Source organism: Oreochromis niloticus, linkage group LG4 (genome assembly GCF_001858045.2).
Source record: "Oreochromis niloticus isolate F11D_XX linkage group LG4, O_niloticus_UMD_NMBU, whole genome shotgun sequence".
Lineage (NCBI taxonomy): Eukaryota > Metazoa > Chordata > Actinopteri > Cichliformes > Cichlidae > Oreochromis > Oreochromis niloticus.
This window is the reverse complement of record NC_031969.2, coordinates 20,361,818-20,377,361: the sequence shown is the minus strand read 5'-3', so window position 1 is coordinate 20,377,361 and position 15,544 is coordinate 20,361,818. Positions and strand designations below refer to the sequence as shown.

The following is a 15,544-nucleotide window of genomic DNA, read 5'->3' as shown; positions in this document are numbered from 1 at the left end:
ATGTTTGGTATTCATTACCATGAAAAATTTCCTTGAGGAATAGTATGAACAATGATTTTGCCAGCTGCTGGAGATTCCCTTCTGATGAATCTATATCTTCAACATTTGCAGCAAAATGTTGGAGATTTTCTATCCTGGTGACACCTACAGGATGATCAGGCTGGCTCTGTGATTTGTTGTTATCCTGACCACTTTCTGCATCACTTACTGGACAGGCAGCAGAGCACTTGTCTAACAGACTGATTCAGCTCTGACAGTAAATCTTTCATACCTCACGCAATAGCTCTCTACAGTTAACACATCTGTCAGAGGCCAAATACAGGCCATTTCTGTCTGGCAAAGCATCACCTCATTCTTACAGTTTATTTCAAGACTGTGCTGTCAGAACACCTTACACTCTTACACTTACCCACTGTATGTCCTCTGATTTTTGCTATGCTGCTTTACTACAGTCAGTAAGCTAGTTTAAATTCTTCTCTTTGACATATTTTACTTAGCTGTACATTATTATTTCATGCTTTTTTTTCACCTACATCAGACTGACAACCTGTCCTGAATAAACCCTGGCTCATGCTCTGCGACTGCTGGGATAGTCCCCAGCCCCCAATGCACCTGAAGTGGATAAGTCGAAGAAAGCAAATGGATGGATGGATGGATGGATGGATGGATGGATGGATGGATGGATGGATTTCTATTTCAGTTCACTTTTTTAAAAAGTATTTATTTTCATTCCAGGTTAATTTTTAGCCAATTAAGATTATTGTTTGGTCATGTCGTACTCTGTTTTGTTAAGCTTGTATTCCATGTTTGTTTGGGATAAAGTTTATCCTATCTTATTATCCCTATTGTGACATACTACTGCCCTTTTCTCCATAGTTATGTGAATTTCTCAATTATTGGAGTAATAAACAGATAGTTCGATGGGACTAGCTATTTGAAATCTATAATTTAGTTGAAATTCGTCATTATTCAGCTACATCTTTTATTATAGCCAAGTTTAATAATTTTATCAGTAGCCCTTCCGCTGTGATGAAAAGTAATACTGTGAAGATACGGAATTTTTTCTGGATCATTTTTTTTCTGTAGTCCTGTGCGAGAACTACAAATCTTAGAGCATCCTGTAGAGTATCATGTGATCATCGAAGGGGCGGAGTTAAACGTAGTTTCGCTCTGGACCTCCGCAGGGTGATTTTGTAGCTGTTGGCAGCTTATCACGGTGCAGAGAAGGTTTGTTGCTTACGGCATTGTAATTTAGCATTATTTAATTACATTTTGTGAGCGAACACAGACGTGGGCCCTGGTGTGTGGCAAACCGCTGGTTTCTCAAATGTTAAACGTATTTTGTGGAAATGTTATGTTAGCTAGCTTACAGCTAACTTGGCTAGCATTGTTCAGTAAAGTTAGCTGTGGTTGTTAAAGTGATGCTCCCACTGTGGGAAGCTAGAGGACGAACTCTCGGGTTTAACCTTCGTGTGATGATAAAAGGTGGTTTTACAACATGATCTGTGATTGGAGGGCTTCAGCTGATTTAAATCACTTACGAGGCTCTCCTCGTATGGCACTTGCTTGCTCATTGTGCGAGTTATGCTTGGAGTCTCCCGGTAAACGCCAGAAGGCCTGTGCTGTGTTGTTTGAGCTGCTTTTTGTTTGGCTGCATTAATTTAGGTCACACCTGCCTGGATGCTGCTTATCTCTGTAAACCAAGCCAGCACTTGCCCGTCTGTGCTCTATCAGTTTTCACTCTGACCTTGTCTTATCTTTTTTTTCTTACAGTAAATCAGGTCAGAGGCTTTAACCTGCTGGATTTAAGTGCAAAAGGCTTTATTTCTTTGACCACCATCATCATTATCTCAGGGACGACAGCCACTGTGAAGAGGTTATCAGCTTCACTTGTTTCCTGATTAACCTCTGTGTCATCTTGGGTAAGAGTTAATTCTGCTGTTATTTAATGTACATCTAAATATCCAAGGGATATTTAAAATGGTTTTGGTGTCGGTAGTATTTGAAAGTAAGTCAAAACACCATAAACAGACTTAGCTTTATGATTATGGACCTGATATTACAAACACTTTATTGTAAGTTAGGTTTTGTGGACTCTTAACCACGAATCTAGGTAAACTGTTTTTAATAGTGTAATGTATTGGGCTCATTCTATGTCAACTGACCCAGTGCATCCAGCCTGATGATCTCCGATTTCCTTGAAAAACTTCTAGCGATGATAGACTTGAATTTTTGAAATTCTTTATTCCTGAAGTCACAGTAGCAGATATTTGGCCTATAAATTAGAATGACATGGTGTAAGTAGTTCTCTAGATTCAAATGGGAAATGTTCTTAAATTGAATTAAATTGCTCTACCTGAGCACTCAAAGCACTTTATACAACTTGCCTCATTCACCTGTTCATACAAGCACTTTTTTCTATGCTTTTTCTACTGAAGAGCTTTCTGTCTAACATTCACGCATATTCATACGAGCAACTTAAGGTTAGTATCTTCCCTGACGATACTTGGCATAAAGACTGGAGCAGCCAGGGATCAAACCACCAACCCTCTGATTAGTAGATTACTTGCTCTACCTCCTTTTTTAATTGGTGTTTTTTCTTATATATTGTGAGATAGATGACAAAAGGAAAAAAAAATCATCTGTCAGCAGGAAGGTACAGGAACTACTAGGTTTGATTTGAAGTTGCTTTGTTGAGAGACAGTACATGACATTTTTATTCAGGATCGTGAGACAGAACATTTTTCGTGACAGAGGATGTGTTTCTCTCTGTTTGTCCTTTTAGCTCTTGTACGCTATTAATTTTGTGTTTGGATCTCGAGTGCTGCAGTGAGCAATGCAGCTGTACGGCTTCTTTTAATTATCTTAAAATCAACACTCTACCTTGACAGCATATAGATTAAAAATTATGGACCGTGATAATACTTTTTAATGTGACTATACTGCTTGTTAAATGCTTTGTTCTGATTTTTAGGGTCAGGAAACGTCATCTCACCAAGTCCCTGGAGAAGATGGAGACAGCAGGGAATGTGTCCAATGGTGCAGGGCCTGTGTATGAGCAGAAAGAAAAGACCCTCAGGTGAAGCTGCTTCCAGTAACATAGTATCTGTGTTAATAAGATTTTAAATTAATAATCCTGCTTCAGTTTTGTCACATACACAACAAACCAAACTTCCTTTCTTTCTCCAGGCCAGAGGATCTGTCTGAGATGCTGGCAGCAGGGACCAAGCAGATTCACGAAAAGGCTGAGAACACTCAGTTTGTGAAAGATTTCCTCAGGGGGCGCATCCGCAAAGAGCTCTTCAAGGTGAGTGTCAAGAAAAAAGGTAGACGATGTCCTTTTTTTATATTAAAGATTACTTCACAAAGCAAAGCCTGCAAATAAATGTGTTATAGAAAACTGGTGGAAAGAAGAACACAAAGCAGCTCATGTTACACTTGTGCTTGAAGAAGGGCAGGAAAAGGTGTCTTTTACACCAACTTTTCATGTTTGTTTCCCTCAGCTTGGTGCGGTGGCGCTTTACTACACTTACACGGCCCTGGAGGAGGAGATTGAAAGAAACAAGGATCACCCCCATTTTGCTCCTCTTTATTTTCCCGCTGAGCTGCATCGCCACGAAGCTCTGGCCCGTGACCTCGAGTACTTTTACGGTCCAGAATGGAAGAGCCAGACAAGCTGCTCAAAGGCCACCCAACAATATGTGGACCGCATCCATCAAGTAGGGCAGGAGGACCCAGTGTTGCTGGTTGCACATGCCTACACCCGCTACATGGGGGACCTATCTGGTGGGCAGGTGCTGAAGAAGGTGGCACAGAGAGCCTTGAAGCTGCCGCCCACAGGAGAGGGCTTAGAGTTCTACCAGTTCGATGCCATCCATAGCGCCAAAGCATTCAAGCAGCTGTACCGAAGTCGGATGAATGAGCTGGAACTGGACATGGAAACAAAGAAGAGACTGGTGGATGAGGCTGTGAAGGCTTTTCTGTTCAACATTGAGGTGAGAGGCCAAGCAGAAGGTGCGGTTGTTTTTCACTTTGTGGAGTTTTCTGATAGAAGTCTTAAACTTCAGTAGTTTAACAAGTGTGTCTCCAGTTCACCTGTTTATACACAAACGCATTCAAACACCATTGGTGGTGGACGTGCAAGGTGTTCTTCTTTTTCAGTAGTGTAATAAATCGGGGATCCAGCCATCAACCTTATGAGTTTTCCTCTTTCCAAGTATTTGAATTACTCATAGATGTTTCATCTGTCTGTGTTATCCAACAACAAATCGTAGACTTTATATTTTAACCTCACATGCTTCACGTTTGTTCTGGCAGGTGTTTGAGGAGTTAGAAGAGATCGGCAAAACCGTCCAGGAGGATGTTTTAGATGCTGGCATGCCCGTTCATGGAGCAATGGGTGGAGACATCAGCAAATGTCCCTACTACAATGCCAAAATGGGTAAGTGTACTGCCATTGTAAATATATGTAAGTGATACTCTTTCTTGTCACTATCTAAGCTTGTGTCCGGACCTCCTTTGTGTCACAGCGGCATCAGGTGGAACGGCATACGTCCGTCAGCTGGCCATGGCTGCTCTCAGACACCCGACAGGACAGGTCCTGTTTGCTACTTGGTTTGCTGCCTTGGCTGGACTGGTTGCGTGGTATCTGATGTGATCTGTCGCTCCGTCTGCCATTCTGCTGCTGTGTGAAAAGAGGATTGTAACAGGAAGGACAGTAAGGACACTGAGATCTTTCCACGAGCTGTGGACCGTGTCATAGCTTGTGGTCCAAGTTTATTTATTGTTACATATTGCATAATAATGTAAGCTTACAAAAATATGGAACAGTTTAATTCAAGCACATCTATAGGACCAATATAATTCCATCCATCACACTAGATTTATTCATCTTTTAAATTCTCTACCTCCTGCAGTATCCCTCCAATCTGTGTCCTTCCAGTTGCATTTGGTCATATCTCAAGACCTCATGTAGATCTATTTTCTTACTGAAGTGACATTTCGTCCCAAAACTGTAACTGGCTGTTCAGTATTTATTGCTTAATAATAAATTGAACATGGAATGAGTTAATTGTGCGATTAGTAAAGTACGCTGTGCACTTTAGATTTCTGCTGTGTTGATTTCTACTAAAGCCTTTAGTAAGAAGATTATTTGGAAGTGTAAACTTTGACTCCTCGTATATAATTATCTTTATTTCTGCACAGTAATTCAGTTGCAAAGTTAATGGAAAACACCCAAATTTCATTAATCCATTAAACTTCAGCTTCAAATATTTCCAAAAGGTTTCTTCTTTGAGACGGGTAATAGCAGCTATAATAAAAGATGAAAGCTTGATTAATAATCAGTCTTCACATACTAATAATATATACAGGATATTTTAATCTCTCCTGGTGCATGTTCACTTATATAATTTCTCTGTTTTCAGAATTATGTGACAGTGCACCTTGTATTTGTTCAAAAAAACAGAAAACAAACAAACCTGCCTGTTGGTTTGATTGCAAAGCTTAACTATCCAATTTGAATAATTCACTGTAATAATTCAGCTTTACCCACAACGGGAGCCTATATTAGGACAGAGGTGCGTGCAGCTGTTTTAAGAGAAAATTGTATTTTTGTACTAATGACGCTTCATCCACATTTTTTCATCAGATGAATTTGTGCGAATACCTTCAGCAGCTCAGCACTTATTTATGTATCCTTTCGTTCTGGATGCATCAGTATGCGTTGTGAATGTGCAAAGTGGGATCATCACCTATATTAAGTTTTATTTTTGTTTTTTTTTAAGCACAGAGAAGTGTGTACTGTAGGTATTTTGTGGTTGAAGTATCATCTTTATCCTAACACAGTAACGGTATTTTTTTTAATTTAAAGCAGTTTAGACACAGAGTACCAAAAAAACAACTTGCTGATAACATTTATCCAGCATCACCTGTGCAGTGTATTTGCACCACACATTCATTACATAAGTGGGTGTGCAGTATTTTTTTTTTTTTAAATAATAGATAGATATGGCAAGGAAAATAAAGATTTATTTTTTTTGAGTCTCAGGTTCATGTTGATGACAGATGGCTTTATGCATCATATATGGAGGACGAATACAGGGATAGGCTGATACGCTCCTGTAGTTTCCATGTAATACCATTTTATAATGCTAGTGTCAAAATGATTGAGTAGTTTTGGACCTATTACCATAGATTAAACTTAAAGTGTGTGGAGTGATTGCCTGAGTCATGTGTATTTCTAATTTTCTTGCATTTTCATTGACTCTGCTCTTAATCCTTATCTGTATCTAACTGGAGCTTTACTAGTAACTGGCTAGAAGAGTAATCTCTTTGTATGAGAGTGGGGAAAAACTGTATGTTATGCTTTCAGTAATGAAAAAAGATGTTTTTCCTTTTCATGGAGAAATAAAACATTCTTTTTGACTCGTATTTGCTCCTTTGTTTGTCTTTTCTATCATACAGCTACAGTAAAACATGAGATGGATTTGTTGTATACATTCATTGTCACCTAAAGGTCTACCATAACAGCTTTGATAATCCCCAGAATTTTGATATCGAAACTGGCACTGAGTCAGACTTTATTGGAGGCACTCGTGTTCAGTATTCCACAAATTTAATTAAAGCTTCTATGAACTTTCATTTCTCACCTACATTGTAATTATAACCAAATGCATTCTGCCTAATTCAAAGTGCAACCCTGGTTGTGCTTATTGTGCCTATATTAATACTGCTGAGTAATCGCTTCAGAGCAAAGGGAGTTAAAATGTTCTTCAAAAACTACTTGAGAGAACATGTTATACCAGAGGAGATGAATTGTAAGTGCCAGGTTATGTTACTCAGTGCTGTCCTCCACAAAACGAGAGAAAACAGATGGAGGGTATGCCTGCCTGTTTGGATTTTGAATTAACGTTTAATGTAGACACACCTTTGAGAGATGCTCCTTCATTTTCTTTCATCACCTTTTTGTTGCACAGGGTAATGTAGACGCTTTGTGTGGGAATGAGTTTACTCATTTACACATAAAACAAAGTGAATGAGCCGATTGCTCATACATAAGACTAAAATAGGGTATAAAGAGTCAGAAAAAAGTGAATAATTTGTACAGTTTTGGCGGATTACACACGCTAAATCCTTCATCTGCATGGAACCCAGGCTCTGCAGGATCTTCCTTCTTATCCTGCTTGAAGTGTGTGTGTCTCTCTCTCTCCAGCAGTAATAGTGTTTTGGTACCCTGCTGTTGTCTTTATGTTTTTGAGCCACACAGTATTATCAATGAAAGATAGATATTGTTGCCTTGCACAGAAACCAATTGCAATTTCACAGGGTTATTATAGAAGATTAGTCAACCCTAAAATCAACAACACGAAGCCTTTCATCTGCCTGTAGAGGACCAGAGCTTGAGAATCACACACATTCCATCCCTGAGGGGTTAAGAGGCAAAATTAAAACTAGATCTGAAAAACAATATATAAAAACTAGAGTTTTGGAAAAAAAATAATGAACTTGAAAAACAGAGGAACTGTCTTTAGTTTATCTTAGGTTATAATATTATCTAAAGTTTTTGCCAATTATTTCTTACAGCTATGTAGTACAGCTGTTAATACCTGTGCTTTTCTAAATCTTGCCTCAGACAAATGCCCTCCACACAATAAAAAGATGACAATGTCAACAAAAACTGAAAGTGTAAAACTGCCGGAGCAGTAGCGCTGTAATGAATCTGTGTTTACAGGTGTACCTAATGAAGTGGACAGTGCATATACAAAGATGTGTTAAACATATTAAGGTGCAGACAGAGTCAAAGCATTGTGAACTTTATTTTTTCTGTACTTTACATAAAAGTTGTTGTATTTTTTTCCAGGCCCTAGCTTTATTAGAGCTGTACAGTATCTCTCTTCTATATAGCACATTGATGCATTAATGTATGCTCTACAGCTGTTTATGTACATGTGGACTGTGGTTGAGGATTAAAATCAATTTCTCTCTCAAAATGCAACATGACAGATCAGAATAAATCAGTTTTCACAGTTCAGGAAAGTCTGACTTTCCACAGTTCGATCTTCTATGATAATGCTGAGACTTTTACTTTCCACTGTTGACACACCTCCTGCCTACCACAGCAAACTGTTAGTTTGATGTTTATCCTGTCAGGACTGGCAGCGCTGAGGAAATGGAGAAGCCCAAGCATGAAAACACAACTGATGCATACAGAACTGAAAGATTAATAACAGGATTGTTTAACCCTGAATAAAACTTCAGACTGCACCTGAACTCTTTGTGGATACAATAACTTATTTGTGCGCATGTGGATGCTGTTATCACCGTTATGTTTCTCTTCTGACAAAGAATGGAAAATCAACATTAAAATGAGAAAGGACAAGTGTTTGCTATCACCATTGCTTCTATGGATGCTCGACAGAGAGGGGACTGGCCTCTTGTTCCAGGATCCGCGTTGACAGAGGTACAAAGTGCATAATCCTCTTGGTTTTTGATACAGGGCTGGGTAGGTAGGTCTGTAATACTCCATCCAGAACTACAGTTGTCCAAATCCCAGTATTCCTCTTTCCGTTGTCCTCCTACTTGTCTTCTGACACACTCATGGAGGCTCTCAGTTCATGGAAGATCTTTTACCTTGAAAAGGAAGCAAAAAACAAACAAAAAAAGAACTTAAGACAACAAGAAAAACAGCCAAATTGAAAAGATAAGGAGTAGACACCTGATACATCCCTAAACTGGCTAAATGCATTGTGTTCTTATGCGACAGCCACAAACCAGATAAAGTATTATAAAAGTATATTAAAAAAAAAAGTTTACTGTTTGTGAACAACAGCACGTGAAAAGGTTCAGTGGGAGATGAACATAAATCAGTAACCAGTCCTAGCTGGTTTGTGGCTGTCAGGAAGAACTAAATAATTTCCTTAATTTGGAGAAGAAGCCCACTTGTTGATTCAACTCTGCCTTCTTGTCATGTTTTCTTTGCCCTGCCTCAGACCGCCTACCACTGCTGCCCCCACCTGGACAGAGATTGATACTCCATCAGCCAGGTTTATCAACTAGGCAGAAATTCCTTTCCTCAATCTTATTTCAGTGATCCAGAAGTATGCAGCAAAAAACAGAACAAGGTAGAAGTAGATAATGAAAACAGTAGGAAACCAGGTGAAGCTGTCTATGTACCTGTGGTGGTGGCAGTGACACCGTTTACCGTCCCCTCTATGTCCGTCTCATCCTCAGCGTAGCTCATCAACAGAGCTCTTTGTCTATCTGTGAGATTCCTGTACAGGAAGACATGGTTTTAGCTTTATTGTGATTTAATACATTTTTAAATTACACTGCAAGGATGTCAGTGCAGTCTTACTTGGGTATTTTAATTTTGACGTGGATGTAGTGATCTCCAAAGCCATAGCCACTGACTCGAGCAATTCCCTTCCCTGACAGGCGGATCCTCTGGTCTGTCTGGATGCCCGTAGGGATCTAAAGACAAATTCAGTCAATTTTTACACTGAATGTGTTTGAAATGTTGCCCAAATATTTGGGTAACAAGAGTTTCTACTCACAGATAAATTCAGAGTTTCATATAGGCCCTGTGTTCTCGCTGTGCCGCCCAGGATGGCTTGCGCCACGGATACGTAAAGGTCAGAGTGGATGTCTGCGCCGTCCCTCCTGAATATGGGACTTTTTTGGACCTGGTCACAATCACACGACAATCCCATTAAAGAGGCTCAGAAGGAAACCCTTCTGGAAGGTCTGGCTGTGAGATTAGCATTAAATAGCAGCAACTGATGCGCAACAAATACCCACCCTAAATGTGATGAAGATCTCCTTCTTTCCAACCGGCATTCTCACTGTCTGACCATCCTCCACTCCTGCAGGGCAAAATATGTAATATTAAATAAAACAACTTAATTTGAACAGTGGAACGATCCATCTCAAAGAATAATCCCATCAAGATTAACACCAGCAGGCTTTAAAAGGTAGAGGGAGGAGATGTTGTTTAAATTTATACTTTAAATTTTGAAGATTAAATGTCCATTTTGTTTTTCTGGACTAAACACCTCAACACACAGAAACTATCCTCCAGTCTACAACTACTTAATTATACATTTAGGACAGAGCTAATTAACTTTTTGGCACAAGACCTATTTCAATTTAATATGCATTACTATACGGACAGAAAAGGGGCCAAAATAACCCTGATTGCATCACTCGAGTTACAATATGTATTTAACAAGTTAAGAGTAATTTTATCTTTGCCTTCTTTCAAATTCTGAGTGATTAAACTATTTTTGACTCAATGTTCATCTGTGAAGCTGCACTTTTAGGCAATGTTTTAATAACTTTGTGAAACAGCCTACAGCAAAGCTTGCATTGGCACATGGTCCTGCTCATTAAAAAAATAAAGGCAAACATATTATTGTTTGCCAATATTGCGTAACAATATCCTTGAGGTATTTGCAGCGTGTAAACAGTAGTCAGATAAACAGACTTGAGTGTGACTGACCTGCAGGCACAGGAACCATCACTGTCTTCTTCTGTTTGGTTTGTCCCGTGCCACGACAAGAGTGGCAGGGGGTGGAAATGACCGTGCCTTTGCCACCGCAGCGCCGACATGTGGAACGCATCACAAATGGGCCAGTGTTTACCGTTTCCTACAGTGGGGAAAATTAATGTTTAATAACACACTTGGAAAAAACTAGATAGAAATGAGATGAACTGATTGTTGGAGCTCTTACCATGCCAGAACCATTGCAGTTGTGGCAGTGTTGCACCTTAGTGCCTGGCTCATGGCCTTTACCATCACAGCGCTGGCAGGCTGTTTCGATGTTAACTGACATCTCTTTGTTGACCCCCTTTGCTGCCTGAGTAAATGTCAGCTCCATAATGTACTATGAGAGGGAGGGAAAACAACAACCAAAAAAACATGTAAGAAGAGGAAATTTTGATTGATAAAATAAAACTGTTTAAATTAGAATCAGCTGAGGAACCCACTCGTCTTCACTTCACCCTATTTTACAATATCCCTCTAACCTCCTGTGGCTGATCAAATATGGCGCCGAAGTCTCCAAAGCCCCGGCCTCCAGAGAATTCTCCAAAGATTTTCCGGAAGAGCTCCTCTGGATCCACGTTGCTGGCATGTCCGCTCCAGTAATGCTGCCCTCCACCCGCCTGACCTGCATCAAAGCCTGCTGTGCCATATGTATCATACTGCTTCCGCTTCCCTTCATCACTAAGAACCTATGAAGAACAAAGTAAGGTAATAATGGTAAAACGTGGAGATGTTTCATAGGTTTCAATGAGCAAAGCAAATATAGAGTAGAATTAATGCCCAAAAACAAACCTCATATGCTTCAGCCAGCTGAGCAAATTTTTCCTTGGCTTGTGGGTCATCTTTGTTGGTGTCAGGGTGATACTTTTTAGCCATCTGAGGGACAGCAAACATGAACACACCGTCAGCTACTGCAAAGACTTGCTCAGTGCAAGCTGTATCTCAGGCAGGAACAGACCTGGTAGTAGGCTTTCTTGATCTCCTTCTGTGTTGCTGTGCGAGGTACCCCAAGAACCTGGTAAAAGTCCTGTTTGCTGCTGGCAGGGGCACTTGTGTGAAAGGACTGAGTGTAGACAGCGTTTGGTGGTTTGAGGCCTGGAACTGTTCAGCAAGGTGAAAGGTGTGAGTACAGTTTCAAGACATTTAAAGAGAAATGCAAACAAGTGAAAGAAAACAGATGGAGGACAGTTTTAATGTAATACTTGGATGCATCTACAACCAAATAACACTACAGTGTGGATCTGAGAATGTGTGGTTGTTTGTCTCTCTGTTAGCTCTGTGATGGACTGACAATCTGTAGTCCCACTGTGATCCTCAGAGGTATGTGTGGATAAATGAAATGTTTCTCCAAATGCAGTGTGTTAAGTGTTAAGTTATTGACCAGGCCGAAAACTACAGTCTGACAGCAAAATGTAACACCGGCATCGGCCTCCTGCAAACTGAACTTAATGGCTGCAAAGTATGCAAGACTGACTGCATTACATTTGATCAACTTTGAGAGTGCATCATAAAAATGCGCCGGTGTACAAGCTCGTCTCTTCTTCAGTGTTTGCTTGAGCTGTCATAAGGGCACTTTTATTTAGCTGTCTTACCCTGCGTCATTCGAGTAAACTTCAATTACAAAACAATTAGCCTAGAATAGCCTAGCCTAGCTAAGGCTACTACCATATGGCTAACACAGCTCTCACCTGACAGCCCTCTCAATGTCACCGCTTTCCCCACTCCGCCACACACCACGCTCCCACCGCGCCACAGGTTTTCGGCCCCCAGTGTAGAGAAACTCCGGACTTCTCCATGGCCAGAGCACACAATAGCACTGACAGCTCTCCGCTGTCCTGAAGACACGGCGACTGTAATCCAACGTGAGGAGCAACGAGCGGCCGACGACGCCATCATTGCTACACTGGCCGCCGCTCCAGACGATCTGCGCATGTCCGGAAAACAGTGGGCGTCACCCACTAAAACCCCCCAAAGATATTCTGTTTAATCCGAGATGTCACTCTCTCAAGAAAAAAATGAGCTTTGAAAATTTAACTTAAATCATCTTTTCTTTTTTTAAAAATAAATTCTGCTTAAGAAGTCACATCATATAAATCACGACCGGCTAAAATTATTCAATTTCCCCTGATTTTCCTCTGTATATCGAACATAACAAGTGACAAATGAAAGAGGATGCACACCTTTTGCAACACGGCGTAGCTCGTGAAGACAGCAACACATCCAGAAACAAATCTCCCGCCCTGTCGGACAGCTCCGTGGAGCAAAGCGAGCGAATACTTAAACGGCAAGGCTGAACTGTCAGCTGTAGAAGGAACCCTCCTTTGCTGAGTACCAGCCACCTCGACACAGACACCCGGAAGGCACGAAAGTCAGTTTGAGAGGGCAGCATGAATCGCTTTAAGACCTCAAAATTCAAAAACACCACTCCGAAAATTGCCAAGAAAGATGTGAGTAGCTTGCGAGCGACAGAATAGGTGCAGATTTGCTAGCTAGCGTTAGCGTTGGTAATTAGCTCTGTGGTGTGCTCTTTTGTGGGGAACGCCTGCGTGTTTGCAGGGGATGTTGAACTTCCTGCATCTGGAAATCTGCACAGTATTCAGAGCAGGAGATGCAAGTGTTCTGTGGGCTCTTAGTGAAGACTGAAATCATTGTGGTTGCACACTGCTGTCAGCCGTGATAGGATGCTGCGGTGATGCACATCACCATACTTGTGTTAAAATAGCTTATTAGCTCTTTGCTGCAGTATTACATGGTTTTGATTGCTCCGATTTTCAGCCAGTGGGGAAAAATATAAAATTTCCCCACTGGGAAAGGAAAATAATAATAATAATACTATAACTACCATATAACTACCACAGTTGCCTCTTTTTCAGTGATAGTAGTCGTGCAGATTGCAATTGTTGACATGTCTGGACTGGACTTCAGTGTCTTGCATACAAATCTGGACCAATTTTTTCTCAACTTTAAACGCCTAAAGCTCTGCTTTCTGAGGTATATATTATAATGTAATCCCCAGCCTTTTTTTCTTTTTCTTTCTTTCTTTTTTTTTTTTTAAAGCAGAGGGCAGTAAAATAAAATCCTTGGCATGCACAGAAACAGCGGTATCTCTCCAAATCTGTGCTCGGGGTTTAAGACAGCAGGTGGTGCTTTGCTCTTGTGAATGTTAAACTAGCCCTTTGCACCGGAGAGCAGATTTAATGTGAAGTCGTGTCTGTGTGCTGACATTTTATACTCAGTGCAAGGGTGAAATGTTGGTCAGGAGGAGATGCAGGCTTATGTGGATAAAATGAGAAAAGAAAGCAATTTTATGTCAAAGCGACTTCAAATCGTAGGCCTGCAGAGGAATTTAAAAAAGGTAGTGAAAGAAAGTGACCAGTGAACATAAAGTTGTGTCTTTCAGATGATATAACTAGAAGTTCTACAGACTATCAGTTATTGTAATAATCAGCATTATATGTGGTGGAGGAGGAATTTAAGTTATGTTAAGTCATATGTTGGGATTTTGTTTTCAACTGAAACGGCCTCTAGTGTGATGTATTTGCATTTGTTGTGTACCTCGCTTTTGACACAAACATGTCTAGTCTTGTTGCGATAAATGCAAAGAGTGCCATGAAATGCATGAACAGAGCAGCAATACATCTCCTCAGCAAGGCTGTTGGAGCTGTCGAAGTGCCCTTTGGCGGCTGAATGACCATCAGGATTGCTCTTAGTTTCCTGAATAGCAGCGCAGCAGTACTTACTGGAGCATGCTGTACAGACACGCTTTCCCCTTGCTGCTCTTTCCTTGTTAATGTTATGAAAGAGTTTTAAGAGTTCTCTGCTGTGCAAAGCAGGGAGGACTTCCACTTCCTTCCACTCACGCGTGTATGTGTGTGTGCTCTCTGTCAGATCCTTCCTGTTTATTGCAACGTTTGCTTTCTTTTTCTTTTTTTATGGTTATGACAGTGTGTGGCTTAAAATTATGAAACAAAAAGGAGATGGTTGTTTGTGGTCTTTTTTGCATTGACTTATGCTTGTGCATTATTAAACCCATGCGTTTCCACTAGGAGTGGATCAACAATGTCCGTGCTGGCTCCTTTGCCTGCCAGGGCAACCACATCAAAGCAAGTTCCAAGCTGGTGGCTTTCAATACTGAGCAGGCTGGTAAGACTATAAAGGTTTGGCAGAACAGTAACATTCCCTTATACAGTGCTGTGAAAAGGTATTTACCCCCTTCCTGATGTCTTAATTTTTTTTGTTTGCATGTTTGTCACACTAACATGTTTCTGATCATCAAAAAAAGTATATTACAGAAAGATAACCTGAGTAAATACAAAACACTTTTTTTAAAATGATGATTTCATCATTTCATCTCCCTAGCCCTGTCTGAAAAAGTAATTGAAAAAGTAATTGCCTGCAAACTGAATCTAACGGTTTGTGCCACCCTCGGCAGCAAGAACTGCAATCAAGTGTTTGCAATAACTGGTGATGAGTATTTCACATCACTGTGGAGGAATTTTGGCTGATTCTTCTTTGCAGAATTGTTTTATTTCAGCCACATTGGAGGGTGTTTGAGCATAAATGACCCGTTTAAGGTCTTGCCAAAAGATATCAATCAGGTTCAAGACTGGGCCCCTCCAAACCTTTCATTTTGTTTTTTGAGGCGTTCAGAGGTGGACCTGCTGGTGTGCTTTGCATCATTGCTTTTTGGGTGTGAGCTGATCGCTAAACAGATGAATTGTCGATGCACTCTCGGAGTAATTTTGATGTGCTGGCCAGATAGGATGATCCCTGACATTTCCTGTCTGCTGTACATGTCCACAGGTGGAGGCATGCTGGGCCTGTCTTCAGTCCAACCAGGTTCAGATGGCCAGCGGGCTGTCACGCAGATTTCCTGCCATTCTGGTAGTTTTTTTTTTTTTAATCCTTTTGATTGCCAACTCTTTAAAAACACAAATCACATGAGAAATCTACATGATCTTTCTCAGAAGTGAATGTAGACACATGACCTGGTTCTAATAT

General features: G+C 40.6%; 3 protein-coding genes across 4 annotated transcripts in view; 2 read left to right on the top strand and 1 right to left on the bottom strand.

Annotated features, from left to right (window-relative positions):
• The first annotated feature begins 1,121 nt into the window (after nucleotides 1–1,121).
• Nucleotides 1,122–6,207, top strand: hmox2b (heme oxygenase 2b). Its single transcript, XM_005454902.3, has 7 exons — nucleotides 1,122–1,227; nucleotides 1,774–1,922; nucleotides 2,975–3,079; nucleotides 3,190–3,307; nucleotides 3,504–3,995; nucleotides 4,318–4,441; nucleotides 4,530–6,207. The coding sequence occupies exons 3-7, from the start codon at nucleotides 3,012–3,014 to the stop codon at nucleotides 4,655–4,657; spliced, it is 930 nt and encodes a 309-aa protein (XP_005454959.1). The 5' UTR covers nucleotides 1,122–1,227; nucleotides 1,774–1,922; nucleotides 2,975–3,011; the 3' UTR covers nucleotides 4,658–6,207.
• A 1,591-nt stretch (nucleotides 6,208–7,798) lies between these two features.
• dnaja3a (DnaJ heat shock protein family (Hsp40) member A3a) lies at nucleotides 7,799–12,492 on the bottom strand. Its single transcript, XM_003450075.4, has 11 exons — nucleotides 12,232–12,492; nucleotides 11,502–11,644; nucleotides 11,336–11,419; nucleotides 11,026–11,232; nucleotides 10,731–10,883; nucleotides 10,499–10,646; nucleotides 9,799–9,863; nucleotides 9,555–9,683; nucleotides 9,356–9,471; nucleotides 9,175–9,272; nucleotides 7,799–8,631 (listed from the first exon to the last, which is right to left on the bottom strand). The coding sequence occupies exons 1-11, from the start codon at nucleotides 12,473–12,475 to the stop codon at nucleotides 8,609–8,611; spliced, it is 1,410 nt and encodes a 469-aa protein (XP_003450123.2). The 5' UTR covers nucleotides 12,476–12,492; the 3' UTR covers nucleotides 7,799–8,608.
• Nucleotides 12,493–12,794: 302 nt separating this feature from the next.
• Nucleotides 12,795–15,544, top strand: part of LOC100704978 (mitochondrial import inner membrane translocase subunit TIM16) — a 117,848-nt gene continuing 115,098 nt past the window's right edge. Inside the window, exons 1-3 of one of the 2 annotated variants that reach the window (XM_013274317.3) lie at nucleotides 12,795–12,990; nucleotides 14,590–14,686; nucleotides 15,347–15,427. In XM_013274317.3, coding sequence (XP_013129771.1) covers nucleotides 12,931–12,990; nucleotides 14,590–14,686; nucleotides 15,347–15,427 — 238 coding nt within the window. In that variant the 5' untranslated portion in view covers nucleotides 12,795–12,930. The remainder of the gene's footprint in view (nucleotides 12,991–14,589; nucleotides 14,687–15,346; nucleotides 15,428–15,544) is intronic. The other variant, XM_013274318.3, reaches the window with a different exon arrangement.